Source organism: Cyrtonyx montezumae, unplaced genomic scaffold, assembly GCF_038088225.1.
Source record: "Cyrtonyx montezumae isolate F1298 unplaced genomic scaffold, pur_monq_1.0 scaffold_12, whole genome shotgun sequence".
NCBI lineage: Eukaryota > Metazoa > Chordata > Aves > Galliformes > Odontophoridae > Cyrtonyx > Cyrtonyx montezumae.
Genome location: NW_027071848.1, coordinates 1,499,843 through 1,526,734, shown reverse-complemented (window position 1 = coordinate 1,526,734; position 26,892 = coordinate 1,499,843). Strand labels below are relative to the sequence as shown.

At 43.8% G+C, this 26,892-nt stretch overlaps 1 protein-coding gene across 2 annotated transcripts in view; it reads left to right on the top strand.

Annotated features, from left to right (window-relative positions):
* The first annotated feature begins 1,754 nt into the window (after positions 1-1,754).
* NARS2 (asparaginyl-tRNA synthetase 2, mitochondrial) overlaps positions 1,755-26,892 on the top strand; it is a 50,357-nt gene continuing 25,219 nt past the window's right edge. For both annotated transcript variants that reach the window (XM_065729929.1, XM_065729928.1), the window contains exons 1-6: positions 1,755-1,939; positions 5,221-5,330; positions 6,045-6,165; positions 6,962-7,102; positions 10,430-10,510; positions 18,860-18,960. In XM_065729929.1, the coding sequence (XP_065586001.1) occupies positions 1,778-1,939; positions 5,221-5,330; positions 6,045-6,165; positions 6,962-7,102; positions 10,430-10,510; positions 18,860-18,960 (716 nt within the window). In that variant the 5' untranslated portion in view covers positions 1,755-1,777. The remainder of the gene's footprint in view (positions 1,940-5,220; positions 5,331-6,044; positions 6,166-6,961; positions 7,103-10,429; positions 10,511-18,859; positions 18,961-26,892) is intronic.

Below are 26,892 nucleotides of genomic sequence, written 5' to 3'. Positions count from 1 at the left end.
AATGAGGTCTCTGGCCAGTACATTTTTTCTTACCCAAGACCATGTAGTGAGGCAGGAGTTGTCTTCCTGCAAGCAGTGCTGCTAATAAAGCTGGTTCTCAGCATCTCCAGGTCTGGGGGCAATGCTGCTGCCACTTCAGAGGGGAAGTAAATCAGAAGCATGAAGCAGAGTGGCAGTGTTTCACATCTTCATTCTGTTAGCATGGTGCATAGAAAAGCAAGATAATCACCCAGAAGGACAGGAGAGTGGGGTGACGGCAGCCAGGTGCTACACCATTCCCAACACCCACTGCAGTGTGCTCCACATCAGCATACTGCAGAGAAGAGGATCTTCTCCCTTCAACCCCTTCCTATCAGAGTTCCAGATACCACATCAGGAGTAGAGCCTACAGACTGCTCTGAAAAGCCATCAGGAGTTGTTTTCACTCATCCAGCCACATCCCCAGCTCTCCTCATGCAATGGAAGCAGTGGGAGCCTTTCCCACGTCTCCGGCGACTGTGCTACCAAGGCTTCAGAAAACTACAGGTCCCCTTGTACCCTCCATGGGGACCCCTTGTTCCCACCATATCACAGAGTCATAAAATCACAGAACTGCTTGGGTTAGAAGGGTCCTTAAAGATCATCCGGTTCCAGCTTCCCTGCCACAGGCAATGTTGTTGACTGCTGGATCAAACAGCAGATCAGGTTGCCCAGGACTTCATCCATCTTGGTCTTGTACACCTCCAGGGATGGAGTATCTATGTAATGGGATCCCTTGTTTGCCATTGTCCTGCTTCTACTCTACAATGCTGTGGCCTCACTGTTTGCAAATTTGGGCACCACCGTAAAACTATTTGAAAGCATCCAAAGGAGGGCTACAAAGATGGAAGAGGGTTTGGAGGGCAAAGGGTATGAGGAGCAGCTGAGGGCCCTTGGTCAGTTTGTTCCAGAGAAGAGGAAGATGAGGGGAGGACTCATGGCAGCCTCCAGGTCCTCATGGTGGCCTGCAGCCAGCACAGAGAGTGGAGGGGCAATGTTGATCTCTGCTCTCTGGTGACAGAAAGAGCTTAAGGGAATGGCACGGAGTTGCCAGGGGAGGGTGGGGCTGGGGGGTGTGAGGAGAAGGCTCTGCCCCAGAAGATGGTTGGCACAATCCCAGAGCTCAGGGAGCGTTTGGACACCCCTCTCAGACACTGGGTTTGGGTTTTCAGTGGTCCTGTTTGGGCCGTTGGTTGGACCTAGTGATCCCTGTAGGCCCCTTCCAACTCTTTGGATCTACGATTCTCATAGAAATCTGAGTAGGAGGGCAAGAGGTGCTCCAGACATGGATCTGCAGCCCAGGAGATGCCCATGGTGGAGCAAGCTGTCCCCCTGCAGCCCATAGGCACCACACGGAGCAGATCTCCACGTGCAGCCATGGAAGAGCTCATGGCGCAGCAGTGATGTGACCTGGAGGAAGTTGCAGCCCATGGAGAGGAGCAGGTGTAGCCAGGGTGGAGCAGGGCAGAGCATGACCACGAAGGAGCAGTAGGTGAAGTGTTACAGACTGATTGCAGCCCCCATTCTCCATTCCCCTGTGCTGACGGAGGGGAGCGCGCAACTGCCACAACCTGTGAACTACATTTCCCAGAAGACCTTGCGCCCGCTCGGCGGAAGAGGCGGCCCTTTGCCGGCTGGCGCTCTCCCCTCCGATTGGTGAACATGGGCAGCCCGCTGAGCGGCCATTGGCTGGAGCGGTCACGTGAGGCCGCTACCGTCGGTGGGGACGCGGCGTGGCCGGGCCTGGCCGGCCGCTGCCATGCTGGGAGCTCGGGGCGTGTTGCGAGCGCTCCGTTACTGCTCCTCCTCCTCTTCTTCCTCCTCCTCCTCAGTGCCGCGGGAGCAGCGGGTTCCGGCGGTGCGGCTGCGGGTCCGGGAGGCACTGGGGGCCCGGGAAGCGGCGGGCGAGGTGAAGGTGCAGGTGTGTGGCAGAACGATTTGTGGTGACGCGACCCGAGGTCGGAGCGGGAGATAGAGGAGCTCCACTCCCGCGTTGCTCAGCTTCGGAGATGAGGGCTTTAGTTTTAGACTCTTGTAAAACTTATCTGGCCCCCTTTGCTGTCCCGGCCCCGTTGTACCCGCTTCACATCGTTTGTTGGTCGTTGGATCAGATAGCAGGCTTTGAAATTGGATATGTGCAGGGAAAGGCCCTTCCTATGGTGGGTTACTCTGCTCTGTCTGGGCTGCATTCCCTGTCAGTTTAGGAAAGCAAGCCGTTGTCTTTACCCTGATATCTTGCCCTGTTGTCACCCAAAGCAGATGGAATACATTTTTAATAACAAAGCTCTTTCCCTTTTCTCAGCACGGGGTTGGGTCCTCATTTTCTGCTGTGCCTGATGGGCGGAGCAGTGTCTTTTGGTACACAGTCCCTGCTTGGATGCAGCTGTACTGTTTCAGAGGTTCTGCATCAGTCTATTAAGGGTTGGGGTGCTGACAAATACCACCGTGTTGATATTCCTCCGTGGACTGGATACTAGGAAGAAATTTTTCACTGTGAGGTTGTTGGGACACTGGCAGAGGTTGCTCAGAGTGTTTGTGGATGCTCCCACCCTAGAGGCATTCAAGGCCAGGCTGGGTGGGCTTTGAGGACCCTGGTCTAGTGGGAGGTGTCCCTGCCTATAGCTGGGGAGTTGGAACTAGACGATCTTAAAGGTTCCTTCCAACCCAAACTATTGTATGATTCTGTACATCCCAATAGAGAAGGAAGGAACTTATTCAGTATAGATGCTTCTCATCTGTAGTTTTATGAATTGTGCAGTCTAGAATACACTGCTGCTACTATTGACAGTACTCCCTTTTTGTTTCCTTGATTCCTTGTTGCTTTACTGTTGTGTTGTCACATGTGGTTTTGCATTAAGAGAGCTGGTTTGGCTTAAAATGATCCTTACTATGAGTAGGTTTTAGTTACTGGAAGCTGCACTGTGATCTGAATTGAGACTGATGCTTAGCAGTGCTTCTGGTAGGGTGTGAAGTGATCCAAGAGCTGCTGCTGCTTCTGCTCCTTTGATCTAAGCCTGAGGGCACACTTTATTTTCCTGTGGGAGGCTGGAAGTCTCATCTCCTCATTTAACAAATCCCAGTGCTGCAGTGAGGAAAGAGCCATCAACAATGTTTCTTTGCTGAGGGTTTTGTTGTTGTTGCTTTCTTGCAAGGAAGGAAACTAAGAAAAGCATCTACCACTACTCATCAAGCATCATGTACCTGATCTGGGGCTTTTACTGGAATATGGGAGAGAAGCACAACAGCTTTGGGAATGTGATTGTACAAAATACCTTTTAAACGTCTGTATTTAGCTATAAGAATATGAGGATGCAATGCCAGATAATCAGACTTTTAGACATTTGTTTTTTGCATTAACACTGCTTCAGGTGGAACCCCTGCAGAGAACATTTGGGTAAACATGTACCTGAATTTGTGAGGCTGGAAGAAAGGCTGAAGTTCTGTTAATCCTCAGTTTTATCACCTGAACATCTTCCATAGTTCTTGTACCCTCTGCAGCTTGGCAGGCGTTTCCTATGCAGGGGTTGGAAGGGTTCTGTAGGAGTACTGAAAGCAGACTTGAAACATGATTGGTGTGAGTTTGTGGTGGATTGTTGCCAGTGTTTGTCTCCTAATGTGAGCCTGTGCAATGCTTTATGTGGTTTCACAGTCACATAGCACAACTTGAAGAACGCTTTCCTTTTGTCACTTCTTGCAGTTTGTTCAGTATAGGCAGATTTAAGTTGATTTGTCTGGTATAAAATCCTAAAGCAGTTGGTGAGTTTCAGGTCTTCCAGACTACCTGGGTCCTTGCAGTTAAGCAAAAGACTAAAACTGCAGGAAATGTGGGCCCAGTTAGTTTGTTTAATCAGCACTGTTTTCACTTGTTCTCTACGTTATTACCATAACATGAGCTGGAAACTTCCCAGTGGATAGATTTTGTTTTAAGGGCAGCTTTGTCTCAGCTCTGGTGAGTCTGGTGAGAGCTGCTAAGAGAGTTGTATTTTGGATGCCATTGCTTTTGTTTGGTGCCTTAGTACTCACTGTAAAATTGAGATTCTTCTATATCGTATTTTGTTTCCTGACGTGCATCACAGAACTGCAGACTGGTTTGGGCTGGAGGGGCCTTAAACCCATTGGTTCCTGGCCTCTTCCAGAAGCAGTACATCTCCCACCAGACCAGGCTGCCCAGAGCCCCATGAGCCTGGCCTAGAGCACTTCCAGGGATGGGGCAGCCTGTGCCAGTGCCCCCCCGCCCTCAGCATGAAAAATTTCTTCTTTGTATCCAATTTAAATCTGCCCTCTTTCAGTTTACAACTGGCTGCCCCTTGGCCTGTCACTTTGTCTTTCCTATGAGTCCCTTGTATATATGGAAGGCCACAGTCAGATCTCCCTGGAGCCTTCTCTTCTCCAGGTGGAACAGTCCTCATTCTCACAACCTTTATGCATCTCCCACTGTACCACTGATTTGCTTTAATTCTTTAATTCAGAGGGGGTAAGAATGTTTTCTGTTTTTTTTTTTTTCCAGTGTGACAGTATTGTTTTTAAGGCATAAAGAGAAACGTGCCTCAGTGTCGGGGCATTAATTTTGATTTTTGTGTGGCATGAATATCTGTTGGCTGTAGAGTCATCGTTTCAACAGTCCAATGGCTTTGGGCACGTAACCAGAAACAACTAGTGAACCATTTCCAGTTGGAACCTTTGTACTGGTGCTATAGCAACAAAAATTGGTACTAACATTGTCAAAATGGCCTTGAGTATTTTAACTTAAAGCTCTGTGCATTCACGCACAGTTGCAATAGAAGTGTTCTGGAGGGAAGTAACTAATAGAAATGTGTACGTTGCTAAAATGCTTTTCATCTTCAAAGCACACTGCCACTTTCGTTATTCTGCGCTGTACAGAGGTGCAGGTAGATCTTAGTTATGCTTGCTTTACTCCTGGGGAGAGCTGATGTCTCTGCCTAAGGTTTTGTTCCCATTTGCTTTGAAGTGAATGGAAAAAAGAAAAATGACATTGGTGGTGGTGGGTTTTTGTGGGTTTTTTTTTTTTTTTTTTTGTCTTTTAACTTCCTCGTAGATAAATATTTCCTTTGATTTCAATGAAAATAGGCCTGCTGCAGCATGCCCAGCCCTTTGGGAGAGGGGAAGAAAACAACAGAAAGAAACACGATTATGCGGAGCCCATGACAAGAAATAACAAATTCCTTTTTCTTTTATCTGTAGGGCTGGGTCCGCTCTGTCCGATCCCAGAAGGAGGTTTTGTTCCTGCATATAAATGATGGGAGTTCTCTGGAAAGCCTCCAGGTGGTTGCAGATCCCAGTCTGCAGAATAGGTGGGTGAGTTTGTGATACCTGGAGAAGTATGTGCGTTGATCAGCTCTCAGAGGGGTCTCCTGAGACCTCTGTTCCTGTGCCACAGTGACGGAGGAGCTTCCAGCAGCTGGTACCTGAGGAAAGAAACAACCACACTTTGAGGTCCATGGTTGTATTTTTAAGATGGAGCTGTGGATTTGTGGTTTACCTGCTTATTAGATTAATTTGGATCTCACTTTTTTAGTAGCTGTAGTAGTGTGAGTCTACTGCTGGACCTTCTTGTGCATTACTTGGTATGTTTTCTTCTTGATTTGTTTTTCTTATAAGCTTTGTTTGTCCACACCAATACCCCTTCTTATAAAAGCCCATCTTCCGCTCACTTGTCCAACATTCCAGCATCCTAAATTCTTCTAGTGATTTGTGAATTTATTCACCTTTTCACAGAATTGTAGGGGTTGGAAGGGACTTCCAGAGATCATCTAGTCCAACCCCCTGCCAAAGCAGCTCCCTACACCAGGTTGCAGAGGTAGGCATCCAGGAGGGTCTTAATCATCTCCAGAGAAGCAGAATAACTTCTGACTGCACTTGGTAACTTTTCATCAATTACAAGATGAGGCCATGGCTATAGTGCTGAATCTCAAGACGGCCTGCTGAATTAAAAGAGAAACTGCTGTGAAATAGTAGTTGCCTTTGTATTAACAGCTAATTAATTGTTGTTGCTCTTGGTTTTGTAGAGACCTGACTTTTGGAAGCGCAGTGGAAGTGCAAGGGAAACTGGTCAAAAGCCCTCACAAGATGCAAAATGTGGAGCTGCAAGCTGGAGCCATTCGTGTGGTGGGACCTTGTGATACTTTGGTATGTTGCTGCAGCAGGGCGTCTTAACTGGTAGGAGCACTTTTGGAATGAATGCCATTGTCCAATTCCCAACTGTCCAACAGAGTGTGCTTCAAACTGCATTGTTTGTTGTTTTCTTTCAACTGTGAGGATCCCTTCAGACCTTGATTTGGCTGCTGTTTGTGTAAGGTACATCAAATGAGGAAAAAAAGTTGATGGGAATGCCGTGAACACTCTCATCTGGAGCAGTGTTGTTCCTGTGTGGAAACAGGTGCAAATGCTGGCAGCTGAATAAGTTCATTTCAGAGAATCACAGAACTGAAGGGGTTGGAAGGGACCTCTAGAGATCATTGAGTCCAACCCTGCTGCTAGTACAGCTCCCTAGACCAGGTTGCACAGGTAGGCTTCCCACCCTGAAGCAGTTTTCTGGGCTATGTGGTTTACTTGGTAACTCTGGCCAGGGCATGAATCAGGGAGGCAACGGATCTGGCTAAATGCTTCAGATGATGAAGGCAAAAGAATCTGCTGCAAGCATGTTTGGAAACAGCTTGCTAATGCAGTAACGAGATGAACAGTTGGCTTTCAAGGGGGCTCAACTTCCAAAAGATAAAGCATTTCAGAATGGTGCTGCTATTTATTTTGTTCAAATGTAAATCCACAAAGTACTAGAGAAGATGGGGAAAAATGTTTTTTTTTCTCTTCCTTACTCTGTAATGATGATTGAGCTTTAGAACACAGACTTCTATTCCATGCTTAGCAATAGAGGTGTATTGACTCTGTTCTCATCCTCTTGTATGTCTTTGCTCGTTGCTTTTAGTCATTCCCCTTGAAACTTAAAGAGAGGCACCCACTGGAGTACATCCGACAGTTCCCACACTTGAGATGCAGAAGTAACGTGCTTGGAGCCCTCCTGAGAATCCGAAGTGAAGCCACAGCAGCAATCCACTCATTCTTCCAGGTAGTCCTCACTGTCCTGAGCCTTATTTGTAGACCACTACGTGGGTTAGGCCTCACAGGAACATGTTAAGAGGAGAGGGCCATCGTGTTGACTGCATGGTTGTGCTTTTTCAGGCTCAGGCCAGACTGAGGCCTTGCCCAGGGTGTTGCTGATGATGAAGTTTGCACATTGGTGGTCTTTTTAGTGCCTTTCCACCTGTTTTCCTGTTATCTTTTAGTTGCACTATAATTGCTTGCAGCTGTGTGTGGTCTGTAGCACACAGCATAATAAGAAATGAGTTAACTCACTCTCAGCAGTGACCTTGGACAGTAGCCTCCTCCTACGTGGAAGTATCTGTGATACTGGAAAGCCACAGACAAACAGATTCAGATCTTCATGTTATTGCTGTCAGTTCTTTTTGTCTCTGTATATGAGTCTGTGTGGATGCTGTTAGCTGAGATTAAGAAGCTCCTGTTTTAATGCATTTCAAACTGATGGATTGGAAACACTTGTATTTCATGAATGTGTCCCCACCCTCAATCTGTGGGCAAAGTGTAGGCAGTGAATTAACTCTGATTCCAGATGCTGTACGGAGACCATATGATTCTTTGCATGAGTGCATAAAGTAAGAAAGCAAGTCCTCTAACACACTGGACCTCCTCATGTACACAGCATTTGTATTATTACAATTTGAAAAAAAAACTGATTGGAATTGTTGAGGTTGAATTTGTGGTCCTGAAGTGTGTGCTTACTTTTTACTTGTAGTGATGTGGAAAGCTTGCTTGTTCACTCAAAGACTTATCTGTATGAAATTGTGTGGTATTCTAAAGGTTGTGTTTTAAGGGTTTCATAGTAAGGTCGTGTGATAATTCTGCTGTTACTTCCAGCATTACTCCTACTCTTAATGGAGAACACTTTACTGTGTATTGGTCTCTGCTGGTTTTGAGCCACTAGGTGGCAATACCTACAAAAATTTGTGATTTTAGACTTGGCAAGGAAGCCAGCTGATACTGAAAAGCATCATGTTCTGACAAAGGCTTTCCTTCTCCAAGTTAATTCCATCTCAGACCGACATATTCCTATTTAAAATGCTCAGAATTATTGCAGAATAGGACAGAATTTTATCATCAGCAGCTGCACTAAAGGTGAGAGATAAAGAACAGATAAGCATTTGCAAATAGCAAGTTTTATGTCACTACTCTTCTAGCACCAGGAATGGTTGTAGCTTTTCTCATTTCTGATGGAAGGAAAGCAGTCGTTTAAATTGCCACCTACATCATCCCAGAAAGTGCTGCAATTTCAAACTTGATGTTGTCAGGTCGTATGATGTCACAGCCTTTTTGGTCTGTAGGGCTGTACAGAGCTGAATGGTGAAGGAAAATAAGTGGTTTTAGTTCTTTTAAGCCAGAAATTATCTTAACTGCCTGTGACTTTAATCATTTACAGCCAGCAGTAAATGTCTGATGCTGAATGCCCTAGGTTTGGATGTTGAAGGCTAAAGTGTCATCTTGAAACCATCCCAAGTCTTGTGGGGTGGGAAGTGTGAAATGGTTGCAATGGGAATGATAATCTGCACTTTGCATCTTGATGAATGCCCATGTTTGTCAGGGCTGGTGATATGACTTGAGGTATTCCAGGAGCTTTAATAAGAGAAACTATGCAGGAGTTTTGGGGTTTTTTTGTTGTTTTTTTTTTTTGAGATCCCTATGTTAGACACTGGTTTTCTGACCTCTGCAGGTCATGCAGAAGTTCCCTTATGTGCTTTGGAAGGGAATTTGAAACATGTATCTTCTCTCATGTGGTGTTAATAGTTGGGTATAAAAAAATTGGGTGATGTTCTGAAGTCATATGGAGCAGTGAGAGGAACCATGACCAGCAGGCCTCTGGAATACACATGAGAGAGCTGCACTTCATATTGACAGGCTAAAACTGTCCATCCCAGGCAAAGCAAATAGTTCTGACTCTCAGACATCTTTCTGCGCACTAAGTGGATCTCTGTGAGGAGCTCCTGGCATCCACTTGGCAAGTGGAGATCTTTGTGACTGTAACCAAGGTAGCCTGGAGCTGACTGTAGGGACTTTGCTCTCTATTGGTTCTGTTAGATTACTTCCACAAAATACATTGCATGTCTGTATGAGTTCTTTGGTCCTCACTCCTTTTTAGTTTCATTCTCAGAATGAACAGCGAGTCCTATTCCTGTTTTGCTGATCATTTAACTCGTTGATGATTAGGATCAGATCTTGTGGTGTGAACTGAATTTGTATTACCCTGGCAAAATGTGAAACTTCAGCTTTTATGAGCGCTCTTTATTTGTTCGGTGCTTTTTAGTATTTATGATAAATAAGATAATGGGTTATGCTACATCACTGCCTGCATCATGGTGATGCTGGCACACCCTCATTTTTAGAAGGGTTCCCTTGTACTGAACATTACAGTGATGCAAGAGAAAACAAGTCCTCCCTGTATTGGAGGCCCCAGAGCTGGATGCAGTCCTGCAGGTGTGGCCTCACAGGAGTAAGGAAGAAGGGGGACAGTCACCTCCCTTGACTTGCTGCCATCCTGTTCTTTGTGCAGCCAAGGACACGGTTGGCTTTCTGAGCTGCAGTCACACTTCTACGGTTCATTTTGAACTTGTCATCAACCAGCACCCCAAAGTCTTTCTACTCAGGACTGCTTTCAGTACATTCTCTGCCCTGGTTGTATTTGTGCTTGGACCCACCTCAACCAAAGTTCAGGACCTTTCATTTGGCCTTTTTTAATTCCAAGGTTCACACAGGCCCACCTTCCAAGCTTGTGTGGGTCCCTTTAGATGGCTTTCTGTCCTCCAATGTGTTGACTTCAGTGCTCAGCTTGTTGTCATTGGCAAACTTTCTGAGGGCATAATCAATCCCACTGTCCATCTCAGTGACAAAGATGATAAACAGCTCTGGGTCCCAATAATGACCCCTGAAAATGCCACATGTCACTGGTCTCCATCTGGGAATCAAGCCATTGTCCGCAGCTCTTTGTGACCATCCAACCAATTCCTTATCCAGTAAGTGGTCCATCCATCAGATCCATGTCTTAACAATTTGGAGTGCTGTGGAGATGAGCAGTTGTAAAAACACACAGTAGTAGCATAAATCTGATTTCTTTAGGAAATACAGATGAGGAGCACAAGTAGTACTCTTAGATTTGTAGTCCTCTTGTTTTTGTCTGTGTAAGACAGAAGTTATCTATAAAAGGCTGTTCGTAGTGTCCTGGTTGGGGTCTGATAGCTGTGTCATGATTTGTCCTGGCTGATATCATCTTTGAAGCTGATGCTTGATATCTTCAGCTAGTTAACTTTAAGTGTTCTGTCTGTTCCAGGATAATGGCTTTGTGCATATTCATACGCCCATAATTACATCAAATGACTGTGAAGGTGCTGGGGAACTCTTTCAAATTGAGGTAAGTTGGAGTGGGTAGAGTTTCCTGATTATTTTTTTTTTCATTTGCAGAGCAATTTTGGAATCACTGGAGATTGGAAGAAGTGTTTGTCTGCGTGGATCGTTTTCTTTATATACTTCTGTGATTATTTTTTTTAATATAGCAGTCCTTTCCTTCGACGAACCATTCAGACAGAGTTAAACAGATGGGTTACTTTTAAAGTCCTGTGTAGTATGTTAATCAGTACTTTTTGTACTGATGAGTTATTTTATCCCTGGTGCCCTGATATAGGTTGGTGAACAGGAAGATATGATGGCAAGAGATGGGATGGGACATTCAGGACAGCCTAATATACAAAAATAATTGTTAGCTCTGAAATGAATATAATTCACCTTAGTTCTTCTTTGCAACCATGAGATTGCTAACATTCTTTTAAGGAGTAATATCCCAAACTGCTTTTCGCACGTTATATTCCTTCCTATGAGTTACTCCTTTGCATATTGGAATTCTTCCTACTGAAATTGTCTTGTCTCCTGATATTGCCAAGTATCTCTGTCCACCAAACTACTGCCACGATCTGTCATTTTCTTAAGTACTTGACATCTTGGGTCAGAACTGCCTGTGAAACTTGTATACAGCTGTAAGCACTAAGATTTTCCCCACGGATTCCTCATGATTCCTTACCCCCCCCACATTCATGAATCATAGGAAATTCCATCTGCCTTTTGTACTTCTATATTCGAAGCGTACTCTTCTATCTCAAACAGTTTCATCCATTGCCACTTATGCTCACTGGCTCCTGCCCTGCTGGTGAATCATCTGTAAGCAAAAGTAAAACCGTTGAGGTAGCAGTTGCTTGCTGTGGGATCACATCTTCCACTCTCTGCGCATCCTCACGGCAAACAACCTCCATCTCCTCTTTCTTCAGGATGTTACTGTGTAACCTGTGCTACTAGTGATTCCTTTCCAGACCAGTAGTATGGCTCAGCTTTTTGTTTGCTGTGACAATAGAGTTGATTAGCTAAACTAAATTGTTACTGTTTAATTGAGATCCTTTAACGCTACCAGAGGTTCCCTCCAGGCTGTTGCATGCAAATTAAGATGTGAAAACAAGTGACACTTAATGATGAGAACATTATACAGTTTGCAGCTGTACGGTATATTACGTCTTTGGTACAAATTGTATCCACTTGAAAGCTGTAAAGGATGCAGGACTGGAGCGTAGGTGGCTGGTAGTAGCAGAAACACTGATGCAAATGTAGATTGAGGTGGTGAAATGTGAAAGAAACTTGTATCAACTGGATCTTAACAAATGGTTCAAGATAAAAGCTCCTCATCTCTCTTTAGCGTGATTGCTTAGGTGTAAAATAGTACCAGGCCTGGGGAAATGACTGGGCATGAAAGGTGTGGAGTAAGTGCTGACTAATATACCATCGAATGGTCTGCCCACAGAGGATAGGCTTCAGAGAAGTTCTCCCTGATTTGTTGTTTCTTCTTTGAGCACTGCGTTATCCTCTGGCCTAATTTAGCTAGGGCTTGGTTTCCTTTCCTCAGAGCTCTGCTTGAAGTTGGACTTTGTTGGCAGAGATCTAAGACTGTCTGCTGTACTGCTGTGATTGTAGAGACAGCGAGACTGTTTCTTGGCAGTGGAGGTCTTGATGGACATGAATCCTTCCTTGGGAGCGTGTAAATCATGAACTTGAGATTTTTAAGACCAACCCTCCAGTTGAGAACAGAACATAAACTGGCGTCCTATTGATCCAGAATTCGTAGTAGTGAAATATACTTGCTGCTGACAATCAGCAAGCAGACAAGGCTGGCTTTTCTGCATTTCTAATTGATTTCATTGTGCAGATGGGTAGTATCACCAGTTTAGTTATGCTGCTGTGTGTGGGATAAGCTGAAAGCTTTGGTTGAGTAGCCTTTAAGACTGCAGTAGTTTTAATCGTCTATAATGTCTGGCCACTGTTCAAACTACTGTATTCTTCAGGGATGGCAAAAAGTGAAGAGAGGAGGAGTCTATTTCCACATGAGACTTGAAGAGATGGGAAAGAAGTATCCTGAGATGGAAGGGAAAGGCTTTTTGAAGGCATATGATCTTTGATTCCTAGACCTCTTAATCCTGTAAGATTCGTGTTTGTTTATATATTTGGCTCCCTTGTCATCTTTGTTTGGTTTTGAGTGCACTGATTAGTCTGTACATAGTTTTGGTTGGGATGTTCTCATAGCAGGACTTAGAAGGAGGGGGAATCGCCTCTGCTGGGCAAATCAATTCAAGAAAATATTTTTTAAAATTAAGTACTGTAACAATGAAAAGAGAGTGGTAGACAGAGGAAAGTCAGAAGATGGTAAGATCTTCAGAGAAATCCTTTGTATTGAAATTTTTCTACAGCTCAAAGGAAAAAAAGTTGGAGGAGAAACTACTGTAAGTGTGAAGACAATCAGACAAGTCTTACTGTGCACAGAGAATATCAGCAACACCAGTGTGCAGGTTTCTGCACCTTTGATAGTGTCATCTTTCTGTGGAACCATGGAGGGCAGGAAGCCTCTTGGCTGTGCTGTCTTCCCTGAAAGAGACTTACTGAGAAGTGCAGAAGAGCTTTGAATAGCTGGGTTTTAGTGGAATGCAAAGCAGGACAAGGTAATCCTTGAAACAGTTATGATCAACAAGGTGAGACAGCCCTTTCTATTTTTAATTTAACCTGAGGATAATTTCTCTGTACCAGCCCTTCGAGAATCTTAGGAGAGATCCTTTCCTTGTCTTCATATCTTTTTTCTACTTAAGTTCAAAATCCTTAAAAGCTTTGGAAATCGCAAGAAACTTGACCCAATCTACGTCTAAGGCTGCTCCTAGGAAATGTGCCTGCTGTTCGTATCTGAGACCCAGCTGTGTGTCTGTTCCCTGCTATTTTCAGCAGCCTCCCACTCTGTCTGCAATGTCGAAGACAGTGTGCATTCTGGGTCTTTTTCAGTCTTTTTGACTTTGCTCTCTGGAAAGTTGCCGTGTTTGACTGTCCTCAGCTGCTGTGGTGAAGCTGAAGTCTCCTCTCCCCCCTGAAGAGCTTTCCTGACACGGAAAGCTCTGTGGGCAGCCATCTTCCCTGCCTTACAGCCTGTTAAAAGAACTTTGCATGCAGTCACTTAGCCTGACAGTTAAATTGGCATCCACGGCTCTTTGAAGAGTTTCTCATGTGTCCAGTGCTGCCAGCAGACTTATTCTGTTCAGGGATGGTATTCTGTGTTTGAGAAGAGGTGCAATCTACCTATTGTCTCCAGTGGAGGTAATATGTCCCCTGTATGAGACTTATCTCTTCCCACACACATGCCTCGTTGCATTTGACTTCAGTGCTTGAGTGATCAGACTAATTCATTAAATGAAAGAATATTTACTTTACTGTGCAACTTGAGAACCATCCAAGTATTGTTATTCTCTTACCTTCCTCTCTAGGAGCAAGTGGTAGCTCTGGATTCCTGAAAGATTTTAAGTTCACAGCTTTGTGTCCTGTGGAACTAGAAATGTGTGTCTTCTACTGAAACTTACTCCTACCATACTTTCAGTACTTTTGAAGAGTGACCTGTCAGCACCAAGAAAGGCTGGGATCTGCTGGGGAGAGAATCACAGTTAAATGCAACAGGATTAGCATCCGTCAGGTGTTTCCCCTTCAGAGATGTGTCACAGTCTGGGAGGCAGCCAGTACCTGGGAGCCTGGGACTTCAAGAGATCTGCTCAGGAGGGCTCGGTATTAGCTGGAACTGAGCTGAGGGAAGGCTTGCTGTCATCTTTCCTGGCTCTTCTAGTTTCTGTTTTTCTCTGCTTGGTTCTTCACTGTCTATTGTGAGATGTTTCTCAGCAGAAACAGCTGACCGACTGGACTCCCACTGGGCCATAGCAGAACTGGGGCTGGAATTGTAAGGAGGACTTGGAAGTTAAAAGTTCGTCTTATCTGATGCAGAAAGCCTACTCATGTTTGTAGTAGGACACTCAGATGACAGTCTGGATTGAAGTTTTGCTACTGTGAAGCTTCAGCAGTGTGGTGTTGTGGGCCTGCTCTAGAGCTAAAGCAGGGATTTCTATGAGCTTTTCAAGTCATCTCTGATCCCTTCACACATTTGACTTGCGTAGAGTGAAAGAATCAAACAGTTTATACTCTCCTGAAGCAAATTGCCTCAAGTAGAAGTTAATACAAGACTGACATCAAAGTGAATAATTTTAAATTAAATCATTAGACGTTTGAGAAGGAGAACAAAACAGGTACTAAATCCAGTTGTTCTTGTACTTAAAATGAAAATAAAAAGCCTTTGATGTTGATGTCAAATCTGAGTATGTTTATAGTGCATTTACTCTGAAACACCTCCCTCTCCACTGTAAGTAGAGGAGTTTTTGACTAGGAAATGGAGAGAACTTGAAAGCAAACACATTATTTCCCCTCCCTGACTTTTGAGGTAGTTTTATTATTTATTTTTTTTTGGCTGGAAGTGGGAAATGAAGCTATCTAATTGAAATAAAAGCACAGGGTTGTAGTTTTGCTCATCATGAACATGCGAAAACAATCTTGTTCTGTGCCTGTGAAGGGATGGCATCACGAAATGGGGTAATTTATTATGAAGAAGCAGACTGAGCCTAAATCTGGGGCATAAACACTTTGAGATCATTGGCCTGAACCTGCTCTTCGGATGTGTAGAGTGAAGGAACCAATTCTGGTGGGTTAGTCAATATTTGCATGTGTGAAGTGGGAAGTTGCTAATTATAGGACACCTCCTTGCTGAAGGCATCCCTTCTGCCTTTTTCCAAAGGGAAAAAAAGAGTCATCTTGCCCAGGTGGCAAGTGGATCGATTAATTTATTTTCTTATTCCCAGTTCACAATGCCCATTTGTCAAGATTGTGCCTCAAACTGAGGGCAAGTGGGCACTTGGGAAGGTAAAGGGGGGCAGGGTTGAAATTTAAGTTACTACGTTCACTCTTCACCTTCTGTTGGAAGCAGCCCAGCAGCTTCTTGCAGTGCATGCTTACATCTCAGGACCTGAATGGCCCATAGAACTGGGTACAGATTTGTATAGATCCATTTGAGCAGTAGTGTCTCAGTTTTCCTTCAGTCACTTGCTGTTGTCTGTTTTCCCTTTGCCTCACTGTAATTACATCTGATATGAAGAATGAAAACTGACACAAAGTCATCAAAAATAAACCAGGCCTCAGCTCCTGGAGACAGCTGTATCCTGTTTGTGGCTTCGGGGGAAGTATTGAGATTTCACGGCTGATTTCTTCTGTTCTTTTCCTGCTTCTAGTCTGCCTTTTTCTCATTGTTTAGAAGTTGCATCCTACAGGATTCAGTGGGATTTTTCACTGGTGGGATGAAGAATGTTACTGAACTAAACTTCCAGTAGGATAAGCTGGGTTGTTACATGGCTCTTCTTTCTGACCACAGCTCTGGAGCTGTGGTATGTGGATGCTTGTATGTTTATTAATATCCGTATTGTTTTTGAATAAATACACTGGATTTATTTGAAGAAAACAATAGGGGCCCGCTTCTGCATCCTTGTTTTCTTTTTTTAGACCTACAAAACCTACGAAACAAAGGAAGCCATCCTGGGGTTGCAACAACAAATTGTCCTACTTCCATTGATCTTTGTGTATCAAGGCAGGCTTGCCCTTTAGTGTGATGATGTGAAGAGATAAAGCTGCTCTATGATCTGAGGCCTTTGACAGTCTTTTTTTTTTTTTTTAATCTTTGTGATGAGCAATGAAGCTTTTTAAGAACAAAAAGCAGCACCTTCCAACTCACTGAGAAAAATGGCAGGTTGTAGTATATCAAAGGCTGGCAAACAAGCCTGAGCTGAGCGTCAACCTCCCTGTGACAAAGCAAGCTGAGGAGTAGGGTGGCTAGAGGCAGTGGTGTGCTTTGCTGAGCTAGTAGCACTTTAGCTTGAATTCCAGCATTTACTCTTTGAAAGGTGTTTCAAATTTATCTCAGAAGGAAGTACGCATTTTGAAGTGAATATAGATCAACAAAACCTCAGATTATCTTCAAAGTTTCTTTCATTTTCCTGAACCTTTGACTCTTCTAAAGCTTAGGGATGATGTTGAGATACAGAAGATGCTGATATGGTCTCATTCATCTTAACAATTTTTGTTTTAAAAAATATATATAAATTAAAAATCACCTCTAGAGATCATCAAATTCAACTCCTGCTGGCAGTGTCAGTGGAGCAAGCTGTCTGGGACTGTGTCTGGTTGAATTTTGAATCTCCTTGCAGCTGGAGCCTCCTTAGCCCATACCAGTTTTTGATCGCCCTCGGTGTTTTTTAAAAGAAAAAAAGTTCTTCAGATGAAATTGCATGGGTTTTTTTTTTCATCTTCTCTTGTGGTTGGGCACCATTGACAAGAGGGCCTGGCACCGTCTTCTCTGCTCTCTTTTTGGTGTTTGTGGACACTGATGAGCTCCCTGTGAGCTGTCTCTTCTCCAGGCTGAGCAGTTGTAGCTCTCTGTTTCTACTCATCTGAAAGGTGCCCCGGTTCTTTCATCACGTTTGCTGGACTCACTGCAGCATCATCTATCACAAGTACTCCTGTAACTCTGGCACTGCACCCAGCACTCCAACTGGGCCAGCCTGCAGGCAGCACTCTGCCCGTTGTAGCACAGGAAGATGGTGCCTTTCTTTGCTTCGAGGGCCCATTGCTGCCCTTTGGTCATCTTGATGTCCAGCAGGGAAATAGTGGAGCACAGTCCTTAAGTGGTTCCTGAAGGTCTCATTGTAGAGGTCTTTCAATTTCTCTTTCATACTTGGAAATTAAAACCCAAAAATATGCTTCACTTGAAGGGAATTTTTTCAGGCTTCTTTAATAATCACTGAACTTGCTTAATTTTCCATTCTGTGTAGTTTTTAATACTTAAACTATCTGGTGATCAGAACTAATAGGCAAAAGCTGAAATGAAATATTGTTTTTCAGTGCCTGTAGGATGTCTGTGCTGTGATGTTTCCAACTCTGTGTTGTTGTAGTTCTCTTCTGAAGACTGAAAAGCAGTGAAGCCTTTAGAGGCTTTTTTTTTTGCTGTTGATTTTTGTTTTACCAATGAGGAAAAAAATCACTTGTCTATGAACAAGAAATATCACTGATTGTGAAAGTTATTAAAAGATGGTGTATGCAGCGTGGAAAACACTCATCTGCTTTTTCAATAGGCTTGAAATTGAATTTGAGGGTAGTGCTATTGAATTTCCTAATGGTAGAGATTCTTCCCTCCCCTTTCACTACTTCTCTTGGTAGAAAAGAATGAAAAAACCATATTTACATTTGGAGACAAGGTTGATGCACTGGTTTCTTCCTTTTGAGTTTCGCTGAGCAAATTGTTCCTCAACAGATGATCTGGTGGGATTTCCATTTTGTCTGTTTTTTATTTCCTAGAATCATAGGATGTCATTTCTCCACCTGCTCCCAAGTTCCTAGATGGACATTTAGTTACGTGTGTTTTACTCTGCCTTGAAGCCAAAACCCAGAGGCTGTCCTAGAAAATCTGGCCCTCCACCCCCTGTACTCTCAGACTTGCTTTTTAAATGATGCATATGTCCTTTCTGACAGTTTATTTTACATTTTTTTCATCTCCTTCCTTTCTGCAATGCCGTTTCTGTTTCAACTCAAGCCATACATTACGTAGTTATTTACTTTTAGTAAAATTCAGAGTTCCTGGTGTATATATCCAACGTACAAAAGGCAAGAGGTGAGAAGGAAGCAGTCATAAATTCTTTCAGTTGTTGTTGTGAATTCACCACTGCCCTTGAAAAGTTTGGGGCTGATGATCAAACCCTGAGAAGCTGTGTCATCTTAGCGAGTTGCTTCTCTGCAGCTGAACTGGTAAACCTAATTATTCTGTATCTAATTTACAATCCCTGTTATATTTTCAGAAATATCTAAAAGAACAGTTTGTTCTTCCTCTGTGCTGACATGTTTAAGCTTTCTTGGTGATGCAGGTGGAATGGGCAGCAGTTCCCTTGGTCTGTAAGTTGTGATGCCTACAGCCCATATCCTCATAAGTCACCAAGGGTGGACATGGGGAGCTGAGTTGTTTCCAGCTTAGAGTCTGACTTGACTATGCAGCCACATCAGGTGCTTCAAACGCCTACAAAGTCTCTGAGAGTACTTTATTACGTGGGTTATTTATGTTTTCCTGTCTTTTGCTTGAATTGTTTACAGAGCCTAATAGTTGTCTGAGCAAAGACCCGTGATGTCATGTACGACTGTTGGATTCCTTCTCAGAGGTGTTTGGGTTGATTCTGGTGTACATTCTTAGGAGAAAAAAAAAAAGGGAAAAAGAAGCAGGGAGCTGTGATCTTTATTCAAACACAGATAGTCTAACTTAAGGATTTTTGATTTGCAGACATCACACGAAGCAAAGGAATCTGCAGAAAAGAACCACTTCTTCGGTGTGCCCACCTTCCTTACAGTTTCTGGCCAGCTCCATTTAGAAGCGATGGCAGGGTGAGTGAGATGACAAGTTTTTGGTTTGATCTGTGATCTTTTCAGTTGGCAATTGTGCCCCATTGTTACCCGTTAGATATTTCCCACGTGCGCCAGAAAGAAAATGAACAGCAGTGCTTGGATGATGATGTGAAAGATCAGTGCATGTGGATGAAAGCTGAATTCCTTCTGAATTCTGGTCTGTGAACTAGCTTTAATTGCTTGGAATCTCCCTCTGGCATGGATTGGGAGTACTGGATGCAGACATAATCCTTACGGGAATGACAGTGGGTTTGTTACCAATAGCTGTAATATCTTAAATGTCTTTTTGTCGTTCTTCACATTTTTTATGTCTCAAAAGTTCTTTTTCATTTGGGCAATGACATTACTTTGTTCTTTTTTTTTTTCCATTTACTCCAAACTTCGTTTGTGTCTCCTTCAGTCTTCCTGTTGTGTCTTCCCTCTGCCAATTCTCATTTCTTCTGTTTCATGGCTTTCACACTTAATGCTTTGTTCAGTCTGGCCACCAGAGTGATCACAATTGAACATTTAATACTGACTTTAATTTAAAAATGACAACAGCAGAAAATGATCCTTAAATTTCTAATGTTAATGTTTCAGAGACTAGGGTGAAAGTGTCACAATCTATTAGAGCCACATTTTCCTTTGATTAGAGAATTTTATGCTCATCTACACCAAACTTTTCCCAGTAAATTAAGTTACTTTATCAAGTTGATGGAGTCAGAACAATCCCCTATTTGAAGGCAGAGTTCTCTCAACACTTTATGATGTCGGTTATCCTCAGATGTGGTGCTTCAACCAAGTTACTGAATTGCTGGTAAAGTCTATCACAGATCAAGAAGGTCTGTGTCTTTTTCTGAGTTGCCAAAGGAGTTTGACATGCACTCACAGGGGATACAGAGCTCCTCAGAAGTGATTAGTTGCTGTTAGGTGCAAGTCCCCTGAAAATGAGAGGAATAAAATCCTAGCTTTAGAAACATGGTTAGAAGTTGAATAACCTGCCTTCTCATGCAGACTCCCAATGAATATTTCTAATAGTCATGTCAGTAGTCTAATAGTTGTTATCCATGCCTCATTTCCAGTGTTGAGAACCAAATAATAAATGTTTAGCTGCTTTCTGTTTAATCACTGTTGTGGAGTGTAGCTGCCTGCTGGTAAGTAAATAGCTATAGTAAAGTTGTTCAAAGAGCAAGTGTTGCCTGAAAATAAAAATAGCAGTTTCTTCAGAAATCTGTTCTCTGCCTGGTTTATTCTGTTTGCGAGACAGAGTCTCAGACCACCTAGACAGTTGGGATCTGCTAAAATACTCAAGCCAGAGGTTCTCAAGGGACAGGATGTTTTTGACTTGCTCTCATGTGGTGCCATGGCTGCTGTGACAGAAGCACAGGTCACTTGGCAGCCAAAGGCTGATGCGTCATCTCAGACATTATCTGAGGCAAGATAATGAGGTTTGTTTAACTATAGAGTTTTGCATCCCTGGAAGAAGATGGGATGACATCCACTCATACGTGTTAGACTTAATTGGCTTTTGTGCCTTGTGACCTTTATTGAAAGACGTAATTCCACAAATCAAATAAGTGCAAAGAAAAGTATGGATTGTAATGATTAACTTGAAACACAATCTCTCCCTCGTCCATCAGTCTGTTCCCTTTAAATAGTACACAGCCTGCCTTGGCATTGAGCAGAAGGCTTAAACTGGACAGATGCAGGACCTGTCTGCTAACTGCTTTTTCCATTGCTGTCGTTCATGTGCACCTTTGCCTTGATGGGCAAAAACAATCAATGCTCCTCTGAATGCAGTACATTGTACTACAGCTTCGTGTTCTTGTTTGACAGTAGCATGCTGTTCTTGCAGGCATTTAAATGGATCCAGTGCTGTCTAAATTTAGATAAGTGGTGTTTACTTGTAATGGGGCATGGCTGCTCTGTGAACTTACTCCTTTTATCTTTATTTTATTTAAGCACAATGAGTTTTTGAGGCCTAGAACTCAAGTGCTGTTGAATCCCTTCAGCCTACAAAAATAGGTCAGGCTTTTCTAGATACAGAAACATGTGATGCTTTGCGGTGGAATTGAGGTATTAACTATCTTAATGCTGTGAAACCATTCGGATACTGAGAAGGTTTTTATTTCTGGTTTCTTGTGTGAAGAAAGTTGGGTATTAGTCTCTTACATGATCAGATAACTGAAGTGCATAGCAGTAATGAAATCCACTTGGTCGATGAATGTGTTCTGGTGACGCTTTCAAAGTATGAAAGAGTGAAAGTCCTGTTCTCAAAAGTGGAAATACTTTGGTCCTCCTAATAAACAAAGCACTCAAAACAGTGAAGAACTGTGTGTTTTAGATTTGATCCAGTGACATTTACCCTTTCTCTCACCTATGTTTTAGCCAAATTTAACTTTTTATGCCCAGAAAATGAACTATTCTTAGCTAATTTCAGGAAGAACTGGTCCGTGAGAATTTGTGGGAGGAGCCCAAAGTAGAAATATCTGGGAGACTGACCATTCCTCATCTTGTCTTGGCCTGTTTCCTGCTCTGACTTGCTATGGATAAAGGCAGAATCTGCACAAGTCCGTTAGAAGCTAGGGGTGGTGCAAGACAGGTATGAGAGGAATTTTTCCATGGGGTTTTCCAGGGCACAGAAAGTCAACTGAGCACACAGTCACATCTGCTTGGAGCCAGCTTTTAGCTTTTCAGAGCTTATGAGCAGGCTGCAAGCTGTGGTTGGAAACGTCTGGGCAGGGACCGTATGGGAAGACTTACCAGATGTGTCTGGATCCATGGCTCTGCTGTCCTTGCTGAGAGTTCATTTGCAGTCTGGGGTGTCACCGTTAGGACATTGTGTCTGTGTGTTGTCCAGAGCCCCAGGCTCTATTTTTATGGTGCTGTTTCTGATGACAGAAGTAGAGCAATAAGCAGTTAGGAGTTTGGAATCTTTTTCTCTGAAGAAAAAAAAACGGAGAAAAGAGGAATTCCTGCATTTATTGAGCATCTACTAAGCTGTGCATGCTTGCTATTGGAGGCAAGGTCAAAGGAGTTTGTCTCGTCTCTTGGCGTGACACGGATGCCCTAGTTGGCACAACTTCTCATTTCGTTTGCAGTGATGGCATCTAGGTTGAGTGCTCAGTGTGTCTGAATCGTGGTCAGCTGCTATAAATCCAGAAGCTGACTGAGGTCTCCAAAAACATCTTCATTCAGTAATGCAGCTCTGTAGCCTTCTAAATCCTAGATGAGTCAGTAACCACTGTATATAGTAGAGGTTTGTTGAACTGTGTGTATCTCAGTAACTGGTTTAAAATGTCATTGGTTTGCTGTGAAGTTGCTTGTCCTTGTGGTCTTTCGTCACCCTCCAGTCCTTCTGTGGGGATTTGAACTAGGCTGGAGGGTCTGTGAGAGCTGATGATTCAAAGGCGTGCTGCAGGCAGCCAAAACCAACTTTGGCCAAAAAGTATAGCTCACTGGTTGTATTTACTCATTTATTTCTCCTTTCACCCATCTGAACTTCCCACCTGCTCCTCGCCTTTCAGCCTTGTTGCTAACAGCTTACATCATTGTTTTGCACTGGTTGTCCTGGCCTCTCATTCCATCCCAGGCACTGTCTGTTCTGCCTTTTGCATCATTAGTTTCACAGGAGCTGCTCTTCTGGAAAGCTCTGAGGGCTTGATGACCCTGGTCTGATCTTCTTGCTGCCCCTGCTTTGAGCAGGAGGTTGGAATAGTGACCTCCCGAGATCCCTGCCAGCTTGAGCTGTTCTGTCATTCTAGGTTTATTCTTGACTTGGTTCCCATTTTTGCCTTTGCTGACCTCATGCACAGGACCATCTGAATGAACCATCTCTAGTTCAATTGCAGTTCAGCCTCTCTCCCTAGGACTTATATTTTTCTGCCTAAACTACATTCTCAGCCTTCTGCACTGACATCTGCCTGTTAATGTCTAATTATCGGACTTGGTATCTGCCTGTTAATGTCTAATTATCAGACTTGGTTTAGTGGAAACGTAATTAATTTTGCTCCCATCTCCTGAAGCACATCCTCATGGTTTCTAAGCCGTTGTGGATTTTACTGGTTTCCTTCTAATTCCTGATATTCTTTGCAGTCCTGCAGCTGCTTTTCTGGTTTTAGAGAGACCATGTTAGCTGTGTCTACCTGAGTTTGCAGAGAGCTAAAAGCAGTGAATTTCCTGTTGATTTCAGAAGATTGCACAGATTTCATCTGAAGGATGCCACTATTTCACTGCCTTTCAAAGCAGTGGAGAGAGAGCAAGCTGTCACTTCGAGTTGATGTTCAAGAGAATATTGCAGAGCTGCAAAAAGATGTGTGTGAGGCCTTTTCCTGTAAGGGGCTTTTCTTTTGTCAGTCTGGCAAATGCAGCCTTAAAATTTGATTCTGAAATGACTTGATAATGATGGAAAAAATTGCATTGACCTCAAGCAAATATTTGCTCTACGTTGTATGATGTGAAATACTTTCAGATGCAGCTGCAAGAATGATGTCCAGTTGTACAGCATTCCTGTTGCTAAAAATTAACAAATAGAAGTGTAATTATTTATATTAGATCCCTAAAAAAAAATCTCTGACATTTCTTGTGCAACAGTTGAGTCTGACTCACAACACAGACTCTTATAATTAGCACGCTAACTTCCATTAATTAAGCTGCCACTTAATTTGAGCTATAAAAAGCTACCCTGACATGTCTGGTTTTAATCAATTACCACATGCTTCAGTCTGGTACACGACTGCTGCAGTGACTGTTAATGACTTTGTATCACTGGGAAGCCCAGTGCAAAAAGCTCTGTAGGTAGAGTGCCTAGGGCTGCTTGGCTGGCTGGGGCTTTACATTGATACAGCCTTGGTCCTTTCTGCATCTCCACGTTGCTGGGAGAGGAAGCAAAGTGCTGACAGCTGCTGTAGCCATCCACGCACGTAGGGCTGAGTGTAGTTCCAGCACTGGCTTGAACTGTGCTCTTTAGTTTCTCACATGGCTGTAAAACTTAATGTGCAGGTAGCATCAAGTCAGTTTTCACGTTCATCTAGTGAAAAGCATCATCATCCAAAATTCCAGGTCCTCCTAACTAAGCAAAGGTGAGCTGTTCTGTATCCCTCCTGAATCCTTTACCTTCTCTGAACGTCTTGGCATCCCTGTTCAAAGCACTAGGAGGTGCTTCAGGTCAGCAGATTCAAACATCCAGATTTGTCTAGGGCCTCACATAGCTTCAAGTGTGCCCAGCCAAAACCTTGTAGAGGGGAAGGAGCTGTGGGGATGAACATAGTGTTCTTTCACAACCTTGATGATTCTGAGTTAATTCTAAGTCTCCACAGTGTTTTCCTGGAGAAGCTGGCTGCCCATGACTTGGACAGATACACTCTTTGATGGGTAAAGAACTGGCTGGCAGGCCAGGGAAGAGTGGTGGTGAGTGGAGTTAAATCCAGCTGGCAACTGGTCACAAGTGGTGTTCTCTGGGGAACTGATGGCCTGGGTGAGGACATTGAGTGCACCCTCCTTAAATACACCGTGTTGGGAATGCATGTCAATCTGCCTAGGGGTAGGAGAGCCATTCATAGGGAACTGGACAGGCTGGATTGGTGGGCTCAGACCAATGGGATGAGCTTCAACATGAACAGGTGCCAGATCCTGCTCTTTGGCCACCACAACCACAGTCAATGCTACAGGCTTGAGGCAGAGTGACTGGGAAACAGAAATGGACCTGGGGGTACTGGTTGATGCTTGGCTGAACGTGAGCCCAGGTGGTCAGGAAGGCCAACAGTGTGACCAGCAGGAGCAGGGAAAGTGATTGTCCCTCTGTGCTCAGCTCTGATGATGCTGTACCTCAGTGCTGTGTTCAGTTTGGGGCCCCTCACTACAAGAGAGACATTGAGGCCCTGGAGTGTGTCCAGAGAAAGGGTAACAAGTCTGTGAAGGGTCTGGTTTTACGGGGAGCAGCTGAGGGAACCGGGATTGTTCAGTCTGGACAAGAGGAGGCTGAGGGGTGAACTAATCACTCTCTACCACTGCCTGGAAGGAGGTGTTGTGGCAAGGTGGGGTTGGCCTCTTCTACTGTATAAACTAGCAGTAGGATGAGAGGGAGTGGCCTCAAGTTGTGCCAGAGTAGGCAGATTGGATGTTAGGAAAACTTTCTTCTCCAAAAGAGCGGTCTTGTGCTGGAATGGGCTGCCCAAGGAGGTGGGCAAGGAGGTTACCATCCCTAGAGGTGTTCAAGAGATGTTTAGATGTTGTACTAAGAGACATGGTTTATTGGGGAGATATAGGTGATAGGTGGATGGTTGGACTGGATGATCTTAGAGGTCTTTTCCCACCTCAGTGATTCTGTGATAATCTAATCCAACCATCAACCCATCACCTCCGTGCCCACTGACTGTGTCCCTCAGTGCCACATCTCCACAGTTCCTGAACACCTCCAGGGACAGTGACTCACCACTTCCTGTGGTGTCAGTGCATTGCCACTCTTTCAGAGATGAAATTTTTCCTAACATCCAGCCTGAACATGCCCTGTATTCCAACAGTTCCTGCTTCCCAGGGAGGATTTAAGCCCAAGAACTGGCTTCAGTATTAGGCATCAAGACAGGCAGCTCCATCTCCTTTTGCTCTCTCTGCTTTCCTTAAAAACAGTCCACAAATCCAACAATAGTTTGTGCACTGAATTTCTTCATAGGTTTGCAGTCATTGCATTGAAGTAGATTATATAGAGATGGATATGTTACACTTGGCTGGAGTGTGTTGCATTTAATATAACTTTCAAAAACTATACTTAAAACAATTATTTAATTATCTTTGTAGATCTTGGGGCCTTGGAGATTTTAAATAACCTCATCCAAACTTTGAAATGAGGCTCCAACTGTGCTGCTCTTGATGCAGTGATGCACCCACCAATGTGGTTTCTGGCTGCCGTTCATATTTGTGATGTTGGGAGAGCCAGTGTCCATCAGGAAAAAAAAAGCAGATACCAAAAAAAAAAGATCCACTTTCGAGTTATTGTAATGCAGTTTATGGAGAGCATGCAGTTTTTTCCACTTTGAAAGAAAAAGGATTTATCACAGTTGCTTTCTTTTTTTTTCCCATGGTGGTAATGTATTTTTATTGCTTAGAGTCGGAGTCGCTGGGATGAATAAATTTTGAAAGAGACCTTTGGACCCTGTTTTATTTAAATCCATGATGTATTCTGTATCACTTCTTTGTGGAAGTTTTCTTTTATCTGGGGCATGGAAAATTATTTGAATAAATGCTGAACTGCCTTGGTGGCTTTCATCAGCCCATCTCGAGTTATCGTTGCTAATCGGTTGCTTTATTGACTTAATTAGAAATAATAATAACAAAACTCAAAGAAAACAAGAATCCACAGAGAATAAAGTACTACAGAAACTCATAAAAGGACAGAGGGCCCAAACTGATGAGATCTTTGAGCCTGCAGCAGAAGTAAGTGCTTTGTGTCTCAGTTTATCTCTCTTCTCCTGCCACCTGTAAACTAACAATAGAAAGCCTGGGTGTGCATTGAGGCTTAATAAGGGAAGTGTGGGGTGCTTTACCAGCTAGTTGGGGAGTATGGATCACGTTGCTGTTATTTCATTTGTGCCTGGATCTTTGTCAAGCAGATATGGGTGGCCTGGAGAGGACCTGCTTGAAGCCAGAGCAGATGACGTGGTCAGGGAGAAGCTGCTGATAGGACTCTGCCCTTTGGAAGTCACAGCAAGGGAAACTGCTGTGTTACTGCTGGCTGGCTGGGGTGGAAGTCTGGCACTTCCCAATCCCTGTCTGGGAACTTAGACTATATATATATATTAAAAATGTGTGTTTATTTTTGGCTGCCTACAGAAGGAAGTACAGTCCCATCTTGTCACAGCATGAGCTGGAACCGTAGCACTCAGCAGCTCAGCTCTGCTGCCCAGGCGTCACATGCTGCTGTAAAAGCCCCTGTCA